The following is an 18,808-nucleotide window of genomic DNA, read 5'->3' as shown; positions in this document are numbered from 1 at the left end:
GTCCATCGTTTCAGCTCAAGCATATCTTGCTCACATGGAGTGTGTCCTCATTTTCACAGAACATACTAACTTTATCCAGGTTCAAGTTCAATACTTTTTTTATAAATAAAGGTATAGCTCTCAGAACAACACCAACATTTCGAAAAGGGATTAAATAAGAATAAAATAACTTGATATGATGTTACATAAGATTTTCTTTTCTTTTTTTTTTCTTAAAACACGTGTGCCGGAAGTGAGACTCGGGAAAGAAGAAGAAAAAAAACGCCTCCAAACTCCAACGTGAACGTATCTAAGTTTGGTTCTCGTTCCTAGCTGAGGTTTACGATGGAACCGACAGGAGAGCAGCTGAAAGTCGCTGAAGCAGAACTAAAAGGTTACCTACCTCGGTCACAGCAGGTGTGTACCGGGGATATATTCTACTGTGACTCTACTACCGAAGTCGACATGTTGGGCGGCTGGATTTCATTGCCGTGATTTCAAATGACCGCTCAGTTCTTTCGACTAAAACGTGTTTCTGATTGTAGGTTTACGGTTTCTTGGTTCTCAGAAACCGTGTAAGATCAGACCCAGTCAAGATTTTCATGGACAAATGGCCAAAGTTCAGTGGGATTGTCTGCAAACCACAGCCTGAGCAGGTACCACCTGCATGTTTTGAATAAAGACACTCGTGCGTAAATAAGTTATATATTTGGGAACAAAGTTGGATGCATTTCTATTTACTATTTTTCCTACAGGAGAGTGATGTCATCAAAGACACCGTTTTTTGCAAACGATGAAGCTATTCTTGAGGAAATCATAAGAAGCCCTGCTGTATATGACTGGAACCGTTCCATTTGTCTTGGTAATAAGATGAAAAATAATCCAACCGCTCACTGGTTTTACAGGATAAAACTTCTGTTACACCCGATTTGTGCTGCAACTTTCGAGTTAAAAAATTGGCATCAATTTGAATTTCACTGTCCTCCATTGTGTTCAAAGTCTAATTTAATGGTAGGAAGATGATACATGGCCTTGTGTCATATCTACACACCACACCAGGTGATGAGGACAAAGATCTGAACCATTGTGAGACTAAAGTATCAGGAAAAATAAGAATAGGTGACAGCAACTCGTAATTTCTTTCCCCATCAGTCTTCTGATAATATCAGCTTTCTCACACTTATGTCTGAAGGATCCACTTCTATCAGACAGAGTAAAAGGAAGTTTTATTCGTTTTAACTGGGCATTTGATCTGTAATACAAAGACGGAATGTAAATTAAGTTTAACCCATTCTAACTTGTATTGCTTGCGTCTAAGGGACCAGTCTGCTCAACATGCAGATCGTCAGAGCAGTTGCATCAAAAAAGAATGTGCCCAGCCACAAACTGGCAGTGTGCCACACAATGATACTGGAGGATGTATGCAGGCTTCCATGCAGAGTGTGTGGGGGGGGGGGGTACTAATTAGGAAGATCTAATTGTGTGCCATTACATCTGTTTAAGTCGCTCTAAAAGTTGAGTATGACTGGTAACAGACTTCTTACTTCAAAAGCTGGAGTCTCTGCATCGTGCTGTTCAAAGCAATGTGGGGGCTCACAGGTAACTTTTGATTCGCTCTAATAGGACAAAGTTTAGGAAAAGTTTAATCTCCTAAACAGTGCTTCGACAGTTTTTATTGCAGTGCGTTTAAACGTACCTTTGCTGAAACACTTCACGTGTCTGTTGGGTGTCGAAATGGTAGTTACAACCCCCCCTCAGTCAGAACGAAAAATATAGGAGATCCAACCGTTAAATGGTGCAAAAAGTAAGGGGGGGGGGTATTTTCTGGGAATATGTTGCCGACGTTGGTGATTGGCTGTGAGACACGCCACTCACGCGTGCCGAGCCGCCGTGACGTTGCTTTTTTTAATCAAACTGCGTTGTCGAGTGTAGTGAACTCATTGTTCTTGTTGTTTTTGTCTTTTTGCTTCCGCAGTTTCACCCGCAGAACGATGCAGTGGAGTATTGTTTTCCCCCTTCTTGCGGCCGTTTTTGCCGTTGTGTCGAGTGGTATGCCAGGGGGCTTTAGAGATGCAGATATCAACGAGGAAGGGGTCAAAAATGCTCTGAATTTCGCCATGGTGCAACACAACAGACGCTCCAACGACATGTACCTCCACGATGTGGTGGAGGTGGTCAAGGCTCAGTCCCAGGTTGGTCCCGTTTTGAACTGTGAATGTCCCTGTATTGATTTAACAAGCGTGTTTCCTACTAAAATCAAAGAATGTCAAACATGCGGTCAGTGCAGCGGCAGCCCTACCACCGTATCTAAAGTCGCCATAAAATGGCCAAACGTATGCCATTTTTATCCATATTTAGTTAAACATACCCGTTCATCTTGACTGGTTGGCGGTGGTTACGTAATAGTTTGGCCTTTTGAATACAAACATACAGTCAAGTCTTAGCCTGTTGAGGCAAATCCGCCCTGAAATTAAATAACATAAAAAGAAGCACTTATTTTGAGTCATTTCCAGCTCGGTCACCCCACCCAGACATAAAAGTCACACTCTGCCACACATATTTGACTTGAAGTCCACCAGAGTATCACTGTAGTGCCTTATTAGTGAATTGTGACATATTCTGCATTTCTGTGTGTCCCCTGCTTCTCCTTACAGGTGGTTGCTGGGACAAAGTACGTTATAACTGTGAAACTGGTAAAGACAGGCTGCAGAAAGGACCCTGTCAACGAAGAGTGTGGCCTCCACTCAAGCCCGGTGAATGCACAGGTAAATGACCTTATAAAGAGGCTCAAACTTGAGCTCTTGGAAGAGAAATCCCCATGTATTCTGTTACTAGATCTAGTGTTGAGCAGTCATACCATTGAGTTGTCTAATATTAATATGTCAATCAATATCTGTACGATTATTAATGTAATCTCAGTCCCATTAATTGTGTTCTGAATGTCTCTTTCAGCCTTACCAGTGCACATTTACTGTGTGGAGCCGCCCATGGTTGAATGATATCAGGCTGACGGACACGAAATGCTAGAAAGAAAACTTTGTGGAAAATCACCTGGATTGGCATGGTTTGCAGAATAAATTTCAGCCAGAGTCAAATGTATTTTCCTGCAGATGAACCACACAGTGTTGCATCCCTTTTCCTTCTCTGTTAGTTCCCTTTAAGCTGAATAACATGTTTCAAACTTTACACTATGCAATAAAGAGATGTATTGTCTTTAGGAGGAGCAGCTCCTCTGTAATGCCTTTATAACTAATCAAGGCAAACAAGAGGGCAGCCTGTAACAAATATTTGATTAGCTTATTAAAACCTGCACAATTTCAAAATTAAAGTTGCTTGTGAGCTTTTATTAATGCATTCGTGTCACATATGTAAAACCGGTATTCAAGTCAGCCACAGCTAAGTAAGGCAGGTCCTGAAGAGTCATCTGAAAGTGTGAGTCAACAACACATGACCTGACAAGTCATCAGAAATCCCACTGGTTTAATAATCTGACCAAAGAAGAAGTTGGCGGTCCTCAAGGCCAGGAAGCTCCTCACACTGCATGGAGGGTTTCACCCCAGCTCCAGCACCCTGAGATACACTAAGCAGAAGGAGGGGTGCCAGGGGTTAGCGAGCGTTAGAGCCACTAACCAGGACGAAACGGCAAAGATCCGGAAATTCATGAGGAAGTTGGTCCTCAGTTTCTCAAACGGGTTAAACCCAGGGAGGGGGGAGGAGGAACAATCATGGAAGGATACACCTCTGCACTGGTATGAAAGACGGTACAGAGGCACTAATAAAAGAAAACTCAAGAGCTAGAGGTCGGGGTTTACTGGACCAGACACGACCCCAGGTGCTGTGTGAGCAAAGTGACCCCTGAGAAAGTCCAGCACACAGCAGCAGGTACGTGGAACACCGTAACTCCAGAGGAAGGCAGCAGTGATACATGTAACATTAACTCTACCTGATAGAAAAATCAAGAAGGAACACCAGAAGCGCAATTCAAAAGCTTTTACTTTTGAAACCATGACAGGAAGTTGTCTCTTAGTGGACAAGCTCCACCTAAGGAACAGTAAAATTCACCGATCGAGAGTAAATAATTCACGAAGGCTGACCCGTTTTGTGTTGAGCAGCAGGTTAACTACAGACACGATACCCTGGTGTATCAGATCAACTCCGATAGACATGAAAGTCCTAAACAAAGACGAGCTTCAGGTCGCTGAAGGCGTTCTGCTGAAGCGCTTACCGAAGAGTTATAAGGTAGAGTGCTGCACGAATAGCAAAATTCACTGTCAGTCAGCAATTATATTCAGTTTAGTGTGTACCGTTAATGCAGCTATGAGAGCCTTGGGTTTTTTTTTTTTGTTTGTTTTTAGATCTACGGTTTCCTGTATGGTATTAACAGGAATAAACCAAATACTCTGGAGGTTGTCGTCGATAAGTGGCCTGATTTTGAAGTTATCATTTGCAGACCTGACCCCCAGGTGCGTTCCCGCTGTGAAGTCCCTATTGGAAATCCCGTCACTCTTGTCAGATGGTTGTATATTTGTGAACCAGATTTTGCGTTACCTTCACAGAACAAGCGTGCCTTGGAGTTCATGAAAAAGGTGTCACTCTACAGCACTGACGAAGGAGTTTTAAGGAAAGTACTGAGACAAGAAGATGCAATGGACTGGAGCGCTTATTTCCTAGTTGGAGGTGAGTTCAGGGCGCTGATGTGAGAGCCTTTGTTCCAAATTTACGAATTCAATTTTAGGAACTATTAAAGTTGCCTTTTTTTAATTAAAATTTGTATTATTTTCATTATCATTCAAGCGAAATACCTCAACCACCTAATGAACTGAACTGTAGCGGGTCAATGATGGTGATAAAACGGTTGATATATAACGATATATAAGGATACGTTTAAAGCACTTCAGTGACAACATTTTTGAAAATCTTTATTGATCTATCGTAGTTTGACAAAAAAAAAAAAAGATGAATAATAATTTCAAATATTCCAAAAATGGACAGAAGTTATCTACATAGTTGAATATACAATCCCACAACTTAAATAGTTGCACATTTATCACATTTAAGAAAAACATTTGATTAATTTCTGCATTAAGCACTTCTGCGTTTTCAGGTTCATTTGGCTGCTGCTATCGTACTTTGTAACAGTATGAATCTGCTGTTTTTACATGTGACTCCACCATGTAGGATTTGACTTTTCCTATGCGCCCATGCTCAAAGAAGTGTCTTCAGAGAGACAAGTCAACAACAGAGACTATACCTTGTGCCGTCTTCTGTATTTGCCAGACGTCAGCTATCTGAACACGCCAGCTATTGACAGGTACTGTCTGAAAATTTAAAATGTCTTGAAAATACATTCAACACTTCAGGCTGCATTAAAACTTAAGACGGGGCGGGAAAAAAAAACTCAACTCTTTCTTTTTCTCCCTCCCAGTGAGCTTCAATCAAGGATTTCGTCTCTTAGCCTCTCCGACGTCGACTTAATAAATAAAACCTGGAAGTTTGGAGGGAACAAGCAGGGTTACAATAACATTAGAAACCTAATCAGCAACTTCCCATCCTGCTGCATCGTGGACGTCCAGGGTCAGCCTGTGGCCTGGATGCTGGTGTATGACTACTGTGCCATGGGCCTATTGTACACTCTGCCAGAGCACAGACAAAAAGGCTACGCCAAAGTGCTGGTCAGCACCATGGCAAAGAAACTCCACGCTGAAGGCTACCCAGTTTATTGCTTCATAGAGAAGAACAACGCGGTGTCCTACAAACTCTTTAAAGACATGGGCTTCACTGAAGATGCCTCTTACCGGGCAGCATGGTTTGAGTTCAACTTCTGATCCTGTAAACACACCGTAGAGTTTATTAGGTAAACATCATTTTTGATCCCATTTTCTTAAAGGGTCACAATGTGATTGAGATGAAAATTGAGCCAAAGGTTCCCATTGGGTAGTGTATAATGTTACATTGCTGTGCATTTGTCATAGTCCACACATTTTATAAGCTCCTCAAGGCACTACACCAAACCTGGGCCATAAGATGCATTGACTGTATCAAAAAATAAAACGGTATCGTAAGGTTCTCGTGATATTTGGACCTGGGACACTAATGCAAACATCTGCATGGTTGTCCATCGTTTCAGCTCAAGCATATCTTGCTCACATGGAGTGTGTCCTCATTTTCACAGAACCTACTAACTTTATCCAGGTTCAAGTTCAATACTTTTTTTATAAATAAAGGTATAGCTCTCAGAACTACGTCGACATTTCGAAAAGGGATTAAATAAGAATAAAATAAACTTTGCAAACATTTTTTGTGTAACTTGATATGATGTTACATAAGATTTTTTTTTTCTTAAAACACGTGTGCCGGAAGTGAGACTCGGGAAAGAAGAAGAAGAAAAAAACGCCTCCAAACTCCAACGTGAACGTATCTAAGTTTGGTTCTCATTCCCTGGCTGAGGTTTACGATGGAACTGACAGGAGAGCAGCTGAAAGTCGCTGAAGCAGAACTAAAAGGTTACCTACCTCGGTCACAGCAGGTGTGTACCGGGGATATATTCTACTGTGACTCTACTACCGAAGTCGACATGTTGGGCGGCTGGATTTCATTGCCGTGATTTCAAATGACCGCTCAGTTCTTTCGACTAAAACGTGTTTCTGATTGTAGGTTTACGGTTTCTTGGTTCTCAGAAACCGTGTAAGATCAGACCCAGTCAAAATTTTCGTGGACAAATGGCCAAAGTTCAATGCGATTGCCTGCAAACCACAGCCTGAGCAGGTACCACCTGCATGTTTTGAATAAAGACACTCGTGCGTAAATAATTTATATATTTGGGAACAAAGTTGGATGCATTTCTATTTTTATTTTTTTCCTATAGGAGAGTGATCTCATCCAAGACATACTGGTTTTTGCAAACGATGAAGCTATTCTTGAGGAAATCATAAGAAGCCCTGCTGTATTTGACTGGAACCGTTCCATTTGTCTTGGTAATAAGATGAAAAATAATCCAACCGCTCACTGGTTTTACAGGATAAAACTTCTGTTACACCCGATTTGTGCTGCAACTTTCGAGTTACATTTTTTTTACTGTCCTTCATTGTGTTCAAAGTCTAATTTAATGGTAGGAAGATGATACATGGCCTTGTGTCATATCTACACACCACACCAGGTGATGAGGACAAAGATCTGAACCATTGTGAGACTAAAGTATCAGGAAAAATAAGAATAGGTGACAGCAAATCGTGATTTCTTTCCCCATCAGTCTTCTGATAATATCAGCTTTCTCACACTTATATCTGAAGGATCCACTTCTATCAGACAGAGTAAAAGGAAGTTTTATTCGTTTTAACTGGGCATTTGATCTGTAATACAAAGACAGAATGTAAATTAAGTTGAACCCATTCTAACTTGTATTGCTTGTGTCTAAGGGACCAGTCTGCTCAACATGCAGATCGTCAGAGCAGTTGCATCAAAAAAGAATGTGCCCAGCCACAAACTGGCAGTGTGCCACACAATGATACTGGAGGATGTATGCAGCCTTCCATCTACAGACTGGTAAAACCAACCACACGGTGCACCTATATATCAATCACAGGCTCTGGCAAGTCATAATGAATAATAATGTTATGTTTCTTAAATAAAATAGGAACCTGTTCTAAAAAGCCATTTGCTCTCTCTCCTGCATCAGCTCGGGGATCCCGCTGAGCTCCCTGGATGAGTCGCATCTTAGCTTGGTCAATCAGACGTGGAAGTTCGGAAGGAACCAGGGGACTTTGGGGATGATCCGCAACATGATTGCAAACTTCCCTTCCTGCTGCGTGCTGGGTGCCGATGGAAAGCCGGTGTCCTGGATCCTGACCTATGCATCTTGTGCCATGGGAATGTTGTATACTCTGCCCGAGCACAGAGGAAAAGGCTATGCCAAGGTCCTTATCAGCACCATGTCCAAGAGACTCCAGGCTCAGGGCTACCCAGTGTTCTGTTTCATAGAGGAGGAGAACAGCGTCTCCTATCAGCTCTTTAGGAACATGGGCTTCACTGAGGATCCCTCTCACAGAGAAGTCTGGTTTAGATTCAATGGAGTTTAATTTTTTTTAATGGAGTGCAAAATGTCATATTCAAATCCTCTGCTGAGGTAAAATAGTTATTGTCAGACAGTGAGAGTTCACTTTTTTTTGCTCATGTTGCAAAGAAAATAACAGCAGTCAACATGAGCTGTAGATTCTTATTTAAAAAACAAACTGTGCCGCTGCAGATCTCTCTACCCATCTCATCTTTTTTCCGATGAAGGACTTGATGCATGGCTTGATCTGAAATGAAGAAGCATAAAAGAATTAAATATCCTAATGTGAATCATGTGTGTGAACGGATGGGTGACAGAGAAAAAGCCTGAATGAATGAGAAACACAAGCTGTGTGCTCTGTGGCACAATCAAACAAGTTCAGCCGTGTCAGTTGATCTGCACAATGGCAGCACGGATGGTGAGCTTCACTCATGACAACTGGCTGGTATTTCGGGACCACAGTGACACCTGCAGATCTAAGAGGAAGACACTTGTAACCAGGGTCAAAGTTGCAGTCGACAGAGCACTTTAAAGCATCTCTGCCTCAGCAGACTCGTAGCACCCCGGAAGAGTCTGTGTCTGCAACAGTCTATTACCATTTAAATGGAGAGGGATGTTGTAGAGCAGCAGCGAACAGAAACCTGATTATAAAGACAAATACACACCCAGAAGTTCAGTGCTGCAAAAAAACACTAAAACGGATAATGATCAGCATTTTTATTAAGACACTTAAAGCAACGCATATTTTTCGGAGAGGGGCTGTGTTGTAGTTATGGTTGGAAGGATTCATCAACCTGGGAGACATTTGCCTTTCAACATGCTGATTCCTGCCTAGGAAAAACAAAATGCAAGGTTTTTGAAAAACTCAAGATGAACAACCTTTATCCTATAATGAAACTCCTCTCTCCTGATGGGAGTGGACGCTCCTTCCCACTCCCTACAGACAGGAGGGGCTACTGAATGGTTTACTGAGTGTAAGACCTATGGAAATCATATGCTGCTGCCTTCATAATCATCAGATGCTCCACCTCGACACATGGGGAACCCAATGTTTGACCAATGTCAGCCACTGCTATCAACCACCATCATCAAAACACAAATTAGATAATATCTTACAGAGGAATGCTGCTTCATCATTTTTGGCAGACTCAGAATCAATGCTGCTTTAAAGGTTGTTGAAAGCGGTTCAGGCGACGCTTATTTTTGGGGCTCTCTTTCATTTCTGACCAATCATTTGGCTGCAGAGGCTGAACATCCATAAAAATCTAATTTGAAATTGTGAAACTCAAATGGAATTTTTTTTTTGATGGTTTTAAGTTGCTGAAGCATGTTAATACATTTAAAAAAAAAATGTTTTAGCTGAAATATCATTTGAATTTATCATCGCACACTAAGTCAAAGTTAAGGTCTATAAACTGGTACTTTAGGAAACGATCACAAGCTTTCATTTTAAATTCCTCGATCTCCTGAATGAGAACTCATTAGTTCACCAACTCAAACACTTCCTTTAGGTGATATGAAGGTTAATGTCATTGTGGAATGAGTGTATTTTTTCATTGTATAAAACATGGAATCTAATAAGAAGTATGCGATCCTCTAGAGGGAATGAATAAAAGAACTCCTCCCCACTGATTTACCTTTGTTCTGTGAAATCCTCAAGGCGCAGCAACCAAGTTTTCCAGTACTCCGACATCAGCTCTGAGTTGAGCTGGTGAGCGTGGGCAGGTGAGCCATCCTTGTAGGCCACAACAATGAGACCATTTTCAACCTGTGGTGAGAAGATACCAGCGGGGGCATTTCAGTGTGTGACACAGTATTACAGATGCACAGAAATCAGAGAGATTCGCCATTTCTAAGTAAGGGATTAGATTCTAGAGTGACATTTAATAAGATATGTGCGCATATCAAATGATTATCATATCAATACGTCATTTATCTACTTGGATCACCTGGTATTTGTAGTTTTCATCATTGTTTAAGGCCCCAGCATAGGCTGCCACTTGAACAGGGTTGTCATAGGTGTTGCCCAAGAATGGTTTGGGTTTTTCTGAGGTCTTCCAATCAATAACACATAGTACGCCCCTGCAGACAGAAGTAGGCTGTGAGTGGCATGAAGCCAGTAAGAAAAGTCACGTCTTTGTTTGCAGATAAGAAATTAATACCTGTAGCGAGCTACGCAGTCCACAATTCCCAAATAGTTCAACGGGCCATGTTGCACAGTGCTTTCAATGGCCCTCACTGCACGGACGTCCTCCAGTATTGAAGAGATGCTCTCCATGTACCCTTGTACTTCAGGTGCATACTCTGGTGTCTCTGAGGGATTACTGTTTGCCAAGGTTGCACCTGACGTGAGAATGTCCTCCACAGCTGAATGGAAAAGCTTCCCTTGTCTAAACAAATCTGTTTGGGTACAACAATCACTTCTTAGTTTATCTCTCCACAGTGGACCTCGTACATTCACAAAGCAGCACCACCCAAAGCATAATCTACATTAAAAAAATTACTCATTGGGATAAGTTGTTTCTTTAATGTTAAAAGTCTTACTTTGGCTGTATGATTTGAAGCCCTCCTCTCCAAGTTCAGAGATCATCCTCCTCTTCCATCTCTCCAGGTAGAAGATCTGCTCTGGGGAAAGTGTCTGCTGAAGAACGCGCGTTACGCTCGGTACGAAAGATCTGCCTTGTCCTCGATTTAACAAAATCCTGACTGGGGTTCCTGATTCTGGCTCCTCTGTTTCTAGGGTCCATTCAGAGCTTAAGAAAGGATGAAGGGTTTTAGGTACCCTCTTCTGGGTTTGTGTGGGCATTTGAGCTTTGACAACAGGTCCATAAATGTGCTCGTCTTCCACTTGGAGGGTCTCGGGGGTTTGGGAGCTGACCCTGGAGGACATGACAGATTTAACAAGAGAAGAGTAGCGCTCACTGTCCACTGAACTGTAAGGACTGTGTCTTTTGGGGGATGTCAGACAGTGGCAAGCAGAAAAGTGGCTCACTGTGAGGGAGGTGCTTTGTGGGGCAATGATGCCGCCAACGAACAAAACACGCTTCAGAATGAACATTCTGGTGATTTTCACAAAACTGACTCAAATGACTAAGCAACTAGCTAACTAACAACACAGAGCACTAGTAGTTTCGACTTTTTTTTTTAAGTCCAAACAAAAGTTTCGCCTTCGTTTAATTCAGGTACTTGCCCCAACACGATCCAGTAAAATCCGTCCAAACAAACACTAGTTTCTAAACGACTCGCTTTTCTCGTCGCACGAAACCTCCGCTGCTGGGAATTGAAGTGTCGAAAAATGTATCGTGGCTGCATTTGTAGCTGTACAAACTACGTTACCCATAAGGAGCAGTGTATCGTTGAAATAAATCCGTGTGGTTATTAACTCGGCAGTATTATTGGGTGAGCACAGTGCTCACTGTTGTTCCTTTGGTTTTCTTTTTTCTCTCTTTATACCGTAATTTTACCGTTGCTTTGCAAAGTGACAACAGTGTTGTTAAGATGTATATTCTCTCAAAGAACAGGTACGGGGATGTGAAATGATTGAGTAGGTTGCAAACCAATCGCAGCGTTTGTGAAGTTGATTGTAACCAATCATATCCACTTAAGGCGGAATGGGGGCTGATCCTTCGTCATCGTGATGTGGGCGGCGGAAAAACGGTTTGACAGTTTGTTAGGCAGCTAACCAGCCACCGAAAAGACGACTTCCTGCAAATAGTTTTGTTATTTAGGTTGGCCTTGTATTTGCTTTTTCATTGCCATCATGACATCGATTGACGAAAACAATAAGGAAAAGGTAAGTTAAATGCCACTTGTCATGTAAACTCCACTGCAAGTCAGTCCTGGCAGCATCAAGATTGATAGCTAACATCAACGATTGGTTTCTGGCTAAGTTATTGAGTTGTTCTTGCTCTGCTAGCATCTGGCTAAAGCTAGTCAACGATAGTGAATATTATTATGTTATTAAAAAGTGAAAAGCTCAAGAACATTGCTGCACATAAAAAGTTTTGTTTGCTTCCTTTACCTTATTAAGTGAACGTGTTTAAACGTGTAACTGTTGACGCTTTTTGCTCATTGCATCCCTGACCATTAACCCCCCCGCCACACACACACACACTTTACTTAAATAAAGTACTGTGTTCACAGCTGTTCACTACACTAGCCTGTGCCAACGCATCAAACTTTTAGTGATTCCTCCCTTCCTGACTGACGTTGATAAGACTTTGTAGCTATTTGGTCGGGATGTATTTTTTTGGTGCTGCTGTTTGGAAAGACAGTGTTTGGTGTCTTCCCTATTTTCATCCATTCTCTCTCAGTGAGGGAAGACGACAAACGGTCGCTTAAATGAGCACAACGTCAGCTGGAGCTCACTCAACTTGAGCATTTGCTTCAAAGCTGAATTTGAACTAGGCGGTGACAACCCAGATAGCTATCGACTGGCATGTGTCATGTGTGTTCCTGAAGGTAAAACACTGCACGTAATCTCACCAGTGTTTGCTCTCTATTTTACAACAGACCAACAAGGCTAACGGCCTACATTTTAAGCCCAAACAGGACTCAGCATGCCCCCCCCCTGGCTCTTTAGCCACCACTGACTCCTGCTTCTTCATGGAGGAAGCACTTGCACTCCTAAAGCTCTTGTGCTTGTTAGGCATAGCGTTCTATTAATGGGCACTATGGATTGAAATGGTTTCCTGTCAGATATGTTTTCTGCTTTCTCTTTAACTTCCTTGGCAGGAGTTGAATCTGATGGAGGCCAGTGGATTTGGCTTTGTAAAGTTGGAGCTGTTAACAGAACATTCCTCCGAACAGCGTGCATGTAGGTTAGAAAAGATCAAGAGGCTCTGTAGAGATGGTCTCTACAGATGAAGCTTTTGCTAATATTGTTACATCTGTGAAAATGGATACTGAGCAAAATACTTGGCATGTGCGCATGTCACACATTACAGTTGGGTTGAATAAACAGAGTTGGTGCCCTGCACTGTATTGCTTTATTGATTATTTACTTAGGCTGGATGGTGACTCAGCTGCAGTTGAAACTAGGGCTGTTTTCTGTTTGGGAGCTGTTTTCTAAAAGATAAAGTCGGATCCATGTTTACTGTAACTAGTGTCTTAGTGTAGCCCAAGGAAATGCCAGAAAGGTTCCATTTTAGCTAAACAGTCGAATCAAACCAAAATAAAGTGACTCAGCTGGTATTAATGATATTGCCAGGAATAATGATAGGATCTTAAACCCGTTCAACTGTAATTGAAAGCAGCACTAAAAAGGCAAGTGGTCATAAAAAATATATATATATTTTAACTTTTTTGCATGTCAGCGAGCCAGCTGAATCTCCTCGTATCTTTTTTTTGTTAGTTTCGCTCTGTGTCTGTGGACTTAAACGTCGACGCCTCTCTTCTCATCGACATCCCTGACGCACTCTGTGAAAGGGACAAAGTCAAGTTCACGGTCCACACAAAGGTAAAACCCTTTCTGTACCCCCAGCACTGACATGTCCTTCGTAATGTTCTGTGATTGTGTTTATTGATATGTTGACAACATCTGCTGCTAATTACTACCATGTGAACCCTGTTTTCTTAGACCACACTGAGCACTTTCCAGAAACCAGACTTCTCTGTACCGAGGCAGCATGAGGACTTCATTTGGCTGCATGACACTCTGGTTGAAACCGAGGACTATGCTGGCCTAATAGTGAGTTGGACCATTACACAGGCTGAAGCTATGATTGTGTTTTGAACATTATGAACGTTTAACTTACCGTGAAGTTCATTCATACTGTGCTATATGATGTCTAGATCCCTCCAGCTCCCCCCAAACCTGACTTTGAGAGCCCAAGAGACAAGATGCACAAACTGGGGGAAGGCGAATCCACCATGACCAAGGAGGAGTACACTAAAATGAAGCAGGAGCTGGAGGCGTAAGTGTGACACTCAAACGAAACAGCAACATTGCATTGTGCCATTTCATGACTCGTTGGACCCTTTAACCAAAAGTCTTAAGCCTTCTTTTTTTTTTTTTTCAATTTTTCAGCGAATACCTGGCCGTGTTCAAGAAAACTGTCCAAGTGCACGAGATTTTCTTGCAGAGATTGTCCTCTCACCCCATTCTAAGCAAAGACAGAAACTTCCAGATTTTCTTAGAGTATGACCAGGATGTGAGTTCCACATAATGCTGACTTCCTTTCCTGGGTTGTCAGTTGGAAAGAGAGGAAGTGCTGTGATCAGCATTTATGCTTATCTGCATAGGCTTTGTCAGCTGTGTTGTTTTCTAACAGAACTTAGCTTCTTTATAGACTACTTTATTCTTTTATATCCTCCTATCAGCAGATTTCTGATAATAGGCTATGAGTACAAGCTACTGTAAAACATTGCCATGCCAAAAGCACTTACTCTTTATATAATATGTAAACATAGTCTTGGTTTCTATTTAGTTCTTTATTTTAAGATGTTAGAATCAGCTCAAGTTTTCCGATTGATTTAATTCTAATCCCATTTAAATCCTGTAACTTTAGCTGACCGTGAGGAGAAAGAATGCCAAGGAAATGTTTGGAGGATTCTTCAAAAACATGGTCAAGTCAGCTGACGAGGTTCTCATCTCAGGAGTGAAGGTGGGGCTTCTGCGCAGTCATCTGACAGTATTACAGATGTAGTATTGCAGCTACTTCCTCAATAACCTTTTGTGTATTTTTTTTTTTTTTTTTTCATTTCCCGAATAGGAAGTTGATGACTTTTTTGAGCAGGAGAAGACATTCTTGCTCGACTACTACAGCAAGATAAAAGACTCCACTGCGAAAGCAGAGAAAATGACCCGTTCGCACAAAAGTAACGGCGCTCTACATCACGCTATGACACTAGATTTTTAATGGGACCAAACCACTGTTTGGACTCGAGTTCTGATAACTACTCTGTTGTTGCAGATATCGCAGATGATTACATCCACCTCTCTGCCACTCTGAATACTCTCTCTGCTGAAGATGGTACTGCAAATAAGAAGTGAGTGATGAATCGCACACTTTTCATTCTTGGGGTTGAGAATTATGGTTTCTCTACAAGCTAATAGCATAGTTTTCCTCCTCAGGACCCTGGAGAAGGTGTCAGACTTGTTTGAGAAGCTGCGAGTAAGTGTAACCTATTCAATCAACAAACACTTATTCATGTTTGTGTCCTGTAATTTTTACTAAAGCTTGTGGAAGGTACTATTTGTCTTTTTTCTTTATCTTTTTTTTGTCTCTCTGCAGAAAGTGGAGGGAAGAGTAGCTTCTGACCAGGAGCTGAAACTCACTGAGCTGCTAAGATACTACATGAGAGACATCCAGGCTGCTAAGGTGCAACATGTTTACTGCATCCTCTGCTGCCGTTTGAAGCTGTGCTCGCTTTGTGTCCCATTTTAGCTCTTCAAACACTGTTGTACTTCAACCTTTTTACGTAACCTCTTCCAAACAGGACTAGCAAATACCGTCTGTGTTTTCAACGGGCCAAGGCTCAATATTAATCCTCATTAGTCCTTCATGAGTAAACCCAAATGAAGGTTAGGGGCAGAGTGAAATGAAAAACAAAAACCTGCCTTGTACTGTCCGATAGCGATACTTGTATATCTATTCATATATTGGTTATAGCTTATATGTTTGGAAAAAAAACAAAACCTCCTTGTTAACTGGCCACTGTTCCTCTGTGGGAATTCACACATGCCAGTCAGAGGATTGGTGTGTGCTGGCCCTGACACACACAGTCCGTTTCATCTCTGTTGTCCTCAACTTCCTCATGCCACGTCTGTACTTTTGCACACGACACATATGCACAACTATGCATCCGTGCTTGAAAGGCATGAGTGAAAAGGCCTTTTGAATAAGCCTAAGTTCATTAATGAATTTAGCATGTTAAGCCACCATCAACTCAATGACTTTCCAGTGCTTACATGGCTGAACAACATCAAATGGAAATAAATCTAGTCCGTTTCAGGTCAGAATCAATAAAGAGGCACACAAGGGCACATCCATTAAATTGATTGTTGTTACTGTGTTGGCTGACTGCAGTTAACAAGCTGAATATCAGTTAATATCGATGTTGGCTGATGTAGCTGAGCAACTCGATCATTTTTTCTGTGTTTTCCAAACATGTTTGACTTAGAAGTATTTGGCGAAGGACATTTTCTTTATCTTGTGAAACTGTTTCAAACTTAGGACCTTCTGTACAGACGAGCCCGGGCGTTAGCTGACTATGAGAACTCTAACAAGGCTTTGGATAAAGCTCGACTGAAAAGCAAAGACATTCCTCAGGCAGAGGAACACCAGCAGCACTGCCTGCAGAAATTTGACAAGCTCTCAGAATCTGGAAAGAAAGGTTTGTGCACATGTGTGTGTGTGTGTGTGTGTGTAACAGATGTACTTTTTTTCTCTGTGTGTGTGTAAAATAGTATTCGCTGAGCAAACCCCTTTTCTCTCTCGCCATGTTTTTCTCATAGAACTCACCAGTTTCAAGGGCAGACGTGTCGTGGCCTTCAGGAAGAACCTCATAGAAATGGCTGAGCTTGAGATAAAACATGCCAAGGTGAGCAGCCAACTCTGCACGATCGTGTGCTTCATTTTCACTTTGTAATATATATTACATACAGAGATGCAATCTTTGTGTCTGGAGTCTAAAGTTTTGACAGTTGCCATAACAAAAATTTGATATTTAACTTGCACCTCTAAACACAATCAGTCGCATGCTTGTGAACGTTGTGGTTCTTTATTGAGTGTTTTGACTCTGGTTTGGCAAATGAATTATACTCAAAATATAGGTTTGTGTGGAGAGAATGCGTATTCATAACTGCACAAAAGTGTACAAAAATAATATTTACACTACTTGGTGAAGAAGCAAATAAATCAGCTAATCAAAGAGCCTCAAGACCTAATATCTGCCATCAACTTGACTTGAGTGACTCTAGAAAGGAGGTTTAGCCTTTTTTCAGGGAATGTTTTATTCAGAAAAAAATCAACACTCACAATTCACACTGAAATCTGCAGCCACCAACATATCCACCCTTCTTTTCAATAACTTCCATGAAGATTGACTAGTGTATTCTGTTAGTTTCTTAACCTGTTTATGATTAACTTTTGCTGATGTTGCAACCTCAGGCTCCCAAATGCTGTGCAGGGAGGGGTATTGTCTTCTCTTGCTGATGATCTCATATTTTAAAGAGACCCACAAGTTCTGCATTCTTTAGGCCACGCCCTTCATCACGACACTGCACACTTACGCGTAAAATGATTAAACAATAAGCACTCATATTGTTTGCATTTGGAAAAGATGTACGCAGAAACAGTGACGAGGTCAGAAGAAGACTCTCTCTCAGGGGAATTGTGCACGCACTTTATGTAGACTGTCAGATTGAGGCGTAATGAAAATTTCCAGCTCAAAACACAACAGTTTCTGTTATTCTAGAATAACTCGAAGTCTCCTTTGTCTCCACAGAACAATGCGACTTTATTGCAAGGATGCATTGAGATGCTCAAGAGCAACTGACCAGTTTTTAAGAATTCATGTCCCGCCATCGCAAAGTGACCAGTCTAATAGCAAATGGAAACCTGGCTCCCCAGGGGCCTCGTATGGACATGACCTCTGATCCCACCTGGGTCTGACGCAACTTTAAAACCCTCCATAAGACTAGGTATCCTGTAGATAAACGTTGTCGAGTCTACAGAGTCCCTGTTGTCTGATCTGTTGTCCAATGTGAATGGCTCCAGAGAATGAGGCTTCCAAACATTGAGGTCTTCCATATTTATGCAGCACTAATGGATGTGACATGTTTCGATTTCTCATTTTTATGTTATGCACTTAGCGTACATTTTGCCTTTTTGGTTTTTTTTTGGGGGGGGGGGTCACATTTTTACCTCCTTTCTGGTTCTACCCTCCTCCCACATTTACACTATCAGATGATTTTTAAAGGTTTGGACAATGTTTTTTGGGCAATGGTGAATGCAACCATTTCTATTTTTGTTTTTATGTGCTCAAAAGGGGCTTTTTTTGTTTGTTTTGTTTTTGTTTACTAATGGACACTTTCAGAAAATGACTGCTTGGGGATCAAAGAAATCCCCGGCCACGGAGAGAAGCCAAACCAGCCCTATAGTAAGAAAACGACTGAACTTTGCATCAGAAATTGGACAGTTGCATTGTTCCTCTTATTCTTGATTCTTAGAAGTAGCCTCATATTCCATGGAATGTCGGCAAGGAGAATAAATCTAACATACTTCATTTTTCTGGGGGCATGTTCTGCTCCCCACTGCCACATGTGTGGTGCCCTCAGCAGTTCATTCATCCCAGCTAACTGCGCCTATTTATTTACTTTTTCAGAGTGTGATTCGCATTGTTTAATCATTTTCTTTCGCTTTCCCTTTGTTGATCGATGGTGTTTCGCGCATCATACCACAGCCTCGGAGCAGTTTGTTTACTTTGAGCAAAAAAAGATGCACTAAGACGACGATTAAAATACCTTCTACAATCACCACCAAGCTCAGCGAAGTGTTCTAATGCATTATAGTTTTATAAGATCTGAAATCTATTTCCTAAGAAGACAAAAAAAAAAGAAATTCCTTTCCACGATTGCTTTTGTTACGGAACATTAGCATTTTATAAATTTGTTATAATTGTATTAAATAAATTCTACTTTCTGAAGTTTCATCTTTGACTTTCTGTGTTTGTTTCCCTCCTCATTTGTTTTCTTATTGGCCTTATTATTCACGTATCCTTCCACTAGGTGGCAGTATCCCCTTACCCGCTGCATCCTGTCTCCACTAAGTCTTA

At 41.5% G+C, this 18,808-nt stretch overlaps 5 protein-coding genes across 5 annotated transcripts; 4 read left to right on the top strand and 1 right to left on the bottom strand.

The window, feature by feature from the left end:
* The first annotated feature begins 1,887 nt into the window (after positions 1–1,887).
* Positions 1,888–3,307, top strand: LOC140313219 (cystatin-like). Its single transcript, XM_072391243.1, has 3 exons — positions 1,888–2,171; positions 2,634–2,744; positions 2,932–3,307. The coding sequence occupies exons 1-3, from the start codon at positions 1,971–1,973 to the stop codon at positions 3,004–3,006; spliced, it is 387 nt and encodes a 128-aa protein (XP_072247344.1). The 5' UTR covers positions 1,888–1,970; the 3' UTR covers positions 3,007–3,307.
* Positions 3,308–4,032: 725 nt separating this feature from the next.
* Positions 4,033–6,042, top strand: LOC140313215 (glycine N-acyltransferase-like protein 3). Its single transcript, XM_072391240.1, has 5 exons — positions 4,033–4,218; positions 4,335–4,442; positions 4,536–4,656; positions 5,158–5,290; positions 5,405–6,042. Exons 1-5 carry the CDS (start codon positions 4,144–4,146, stop codon positions 5,802–5,804), a joined length of 837 nt encoding a protein of 278 aa, XP_072247341.1. The 5' UTR covers positions 4,033–4,143; the 3' UTR covers positions 5,805–6,042.
* A 100-nt stretch (positions 6,043–6,142) lies between these two features.
* LOC140313218 (glycine N-acyltransferase-like protein 3) lies at positions 6,143–8,054 on the top strand. The gene is made up of 5 exons (XM_072391242.1): positions 6,143–6,505; positions 6,634–6,744; positions 6,845–6,953; positions 7,395–7,521; positions 7,655–8,054. Exons 1-5 carry the CDS (start codon positions 6,434–6,436, stop codon positions 8,052–8,054), a joined length of 819 nt encoding a protein of 272 aa, XP_072247343.1. The 5' UTR covers positions 6,143–6,433.
* On the bottom strand, positions 7,573–11,275 carry mgme1 (mitochondrial genome maintenance exonuclease 1). The gene is made up of 5 exons (XM_072391239.1): positions 10,574–11,275; positions 10,192–10,429; positions 9,979–10,111; positions 9,667–9,797; positions 7,573–8,276 (listed from the first exon to the last, which is right to left on the bottom strand). Exons 1-5 carry the CDS (start codon positions 11,085–11,087, stop codon positions 8,237–8,239), a joined length of 1,056 nt encoding a protein of 351 aa, XP_072247340.1. The 5' UTR covers positions 11,088–11,275; the 3' UTR covers positions 7,573–8,236.
* A 394-nt stretch (positions 11,276–11,669) lies between these two features.
* Positions 11,670–18,697, top strand: snx5 (sorting nexin 5). Its single transcript, XM_072391238.1, has 13 exons — positions 11,670–11,822; positions 13,383–13,487; positions 13,608–13,718; positions 13,823–13,944; positions 14,058–14,181; positions 14,539–14,634; positions 14,743–14,848; positions 14,944–15,019; positions 15,105–15,144; positions 15,265–15,351; positions 16,207–16,366; positions 16,488–16,573; positions 17,480–18,697. The coding sequence occupies exons 1-13, from the start codon at positions 11,790–11,792 to the stop codon at positions 17,528–17,530; spliced, it is 1,197 nt and encodes a 398-aa protein (XP_072247339.1). The 5' UTR covers positions 11,670–11,789; the 3' UTR covers positions 17,531–18,697.
* The last annotated feature ends 111 nt before the right edge of the window (positions 18,698–18,808 follow it).

This window comes from Leuresthes tenuis, unplaced genomic scaffold, assembly GCF_036924035.1.
Source record: "Leuresthes tenuis unplaced genomic scaffold, fLeuTen1.0.hap1 SCAF_8, whole genome shotgun sequence".
NCBI lineage: Eukaryota > Metazoa > Chordata > Actinopteri > Atheriniformes > Atherinopsidae > Leuresthes > Leuresthes tenuis.
The sequence above is the reverse complement of the archived record's forward strand: the minus strand, read 5'-3'. Positions and strand labels throughout refer to the sequence as shown.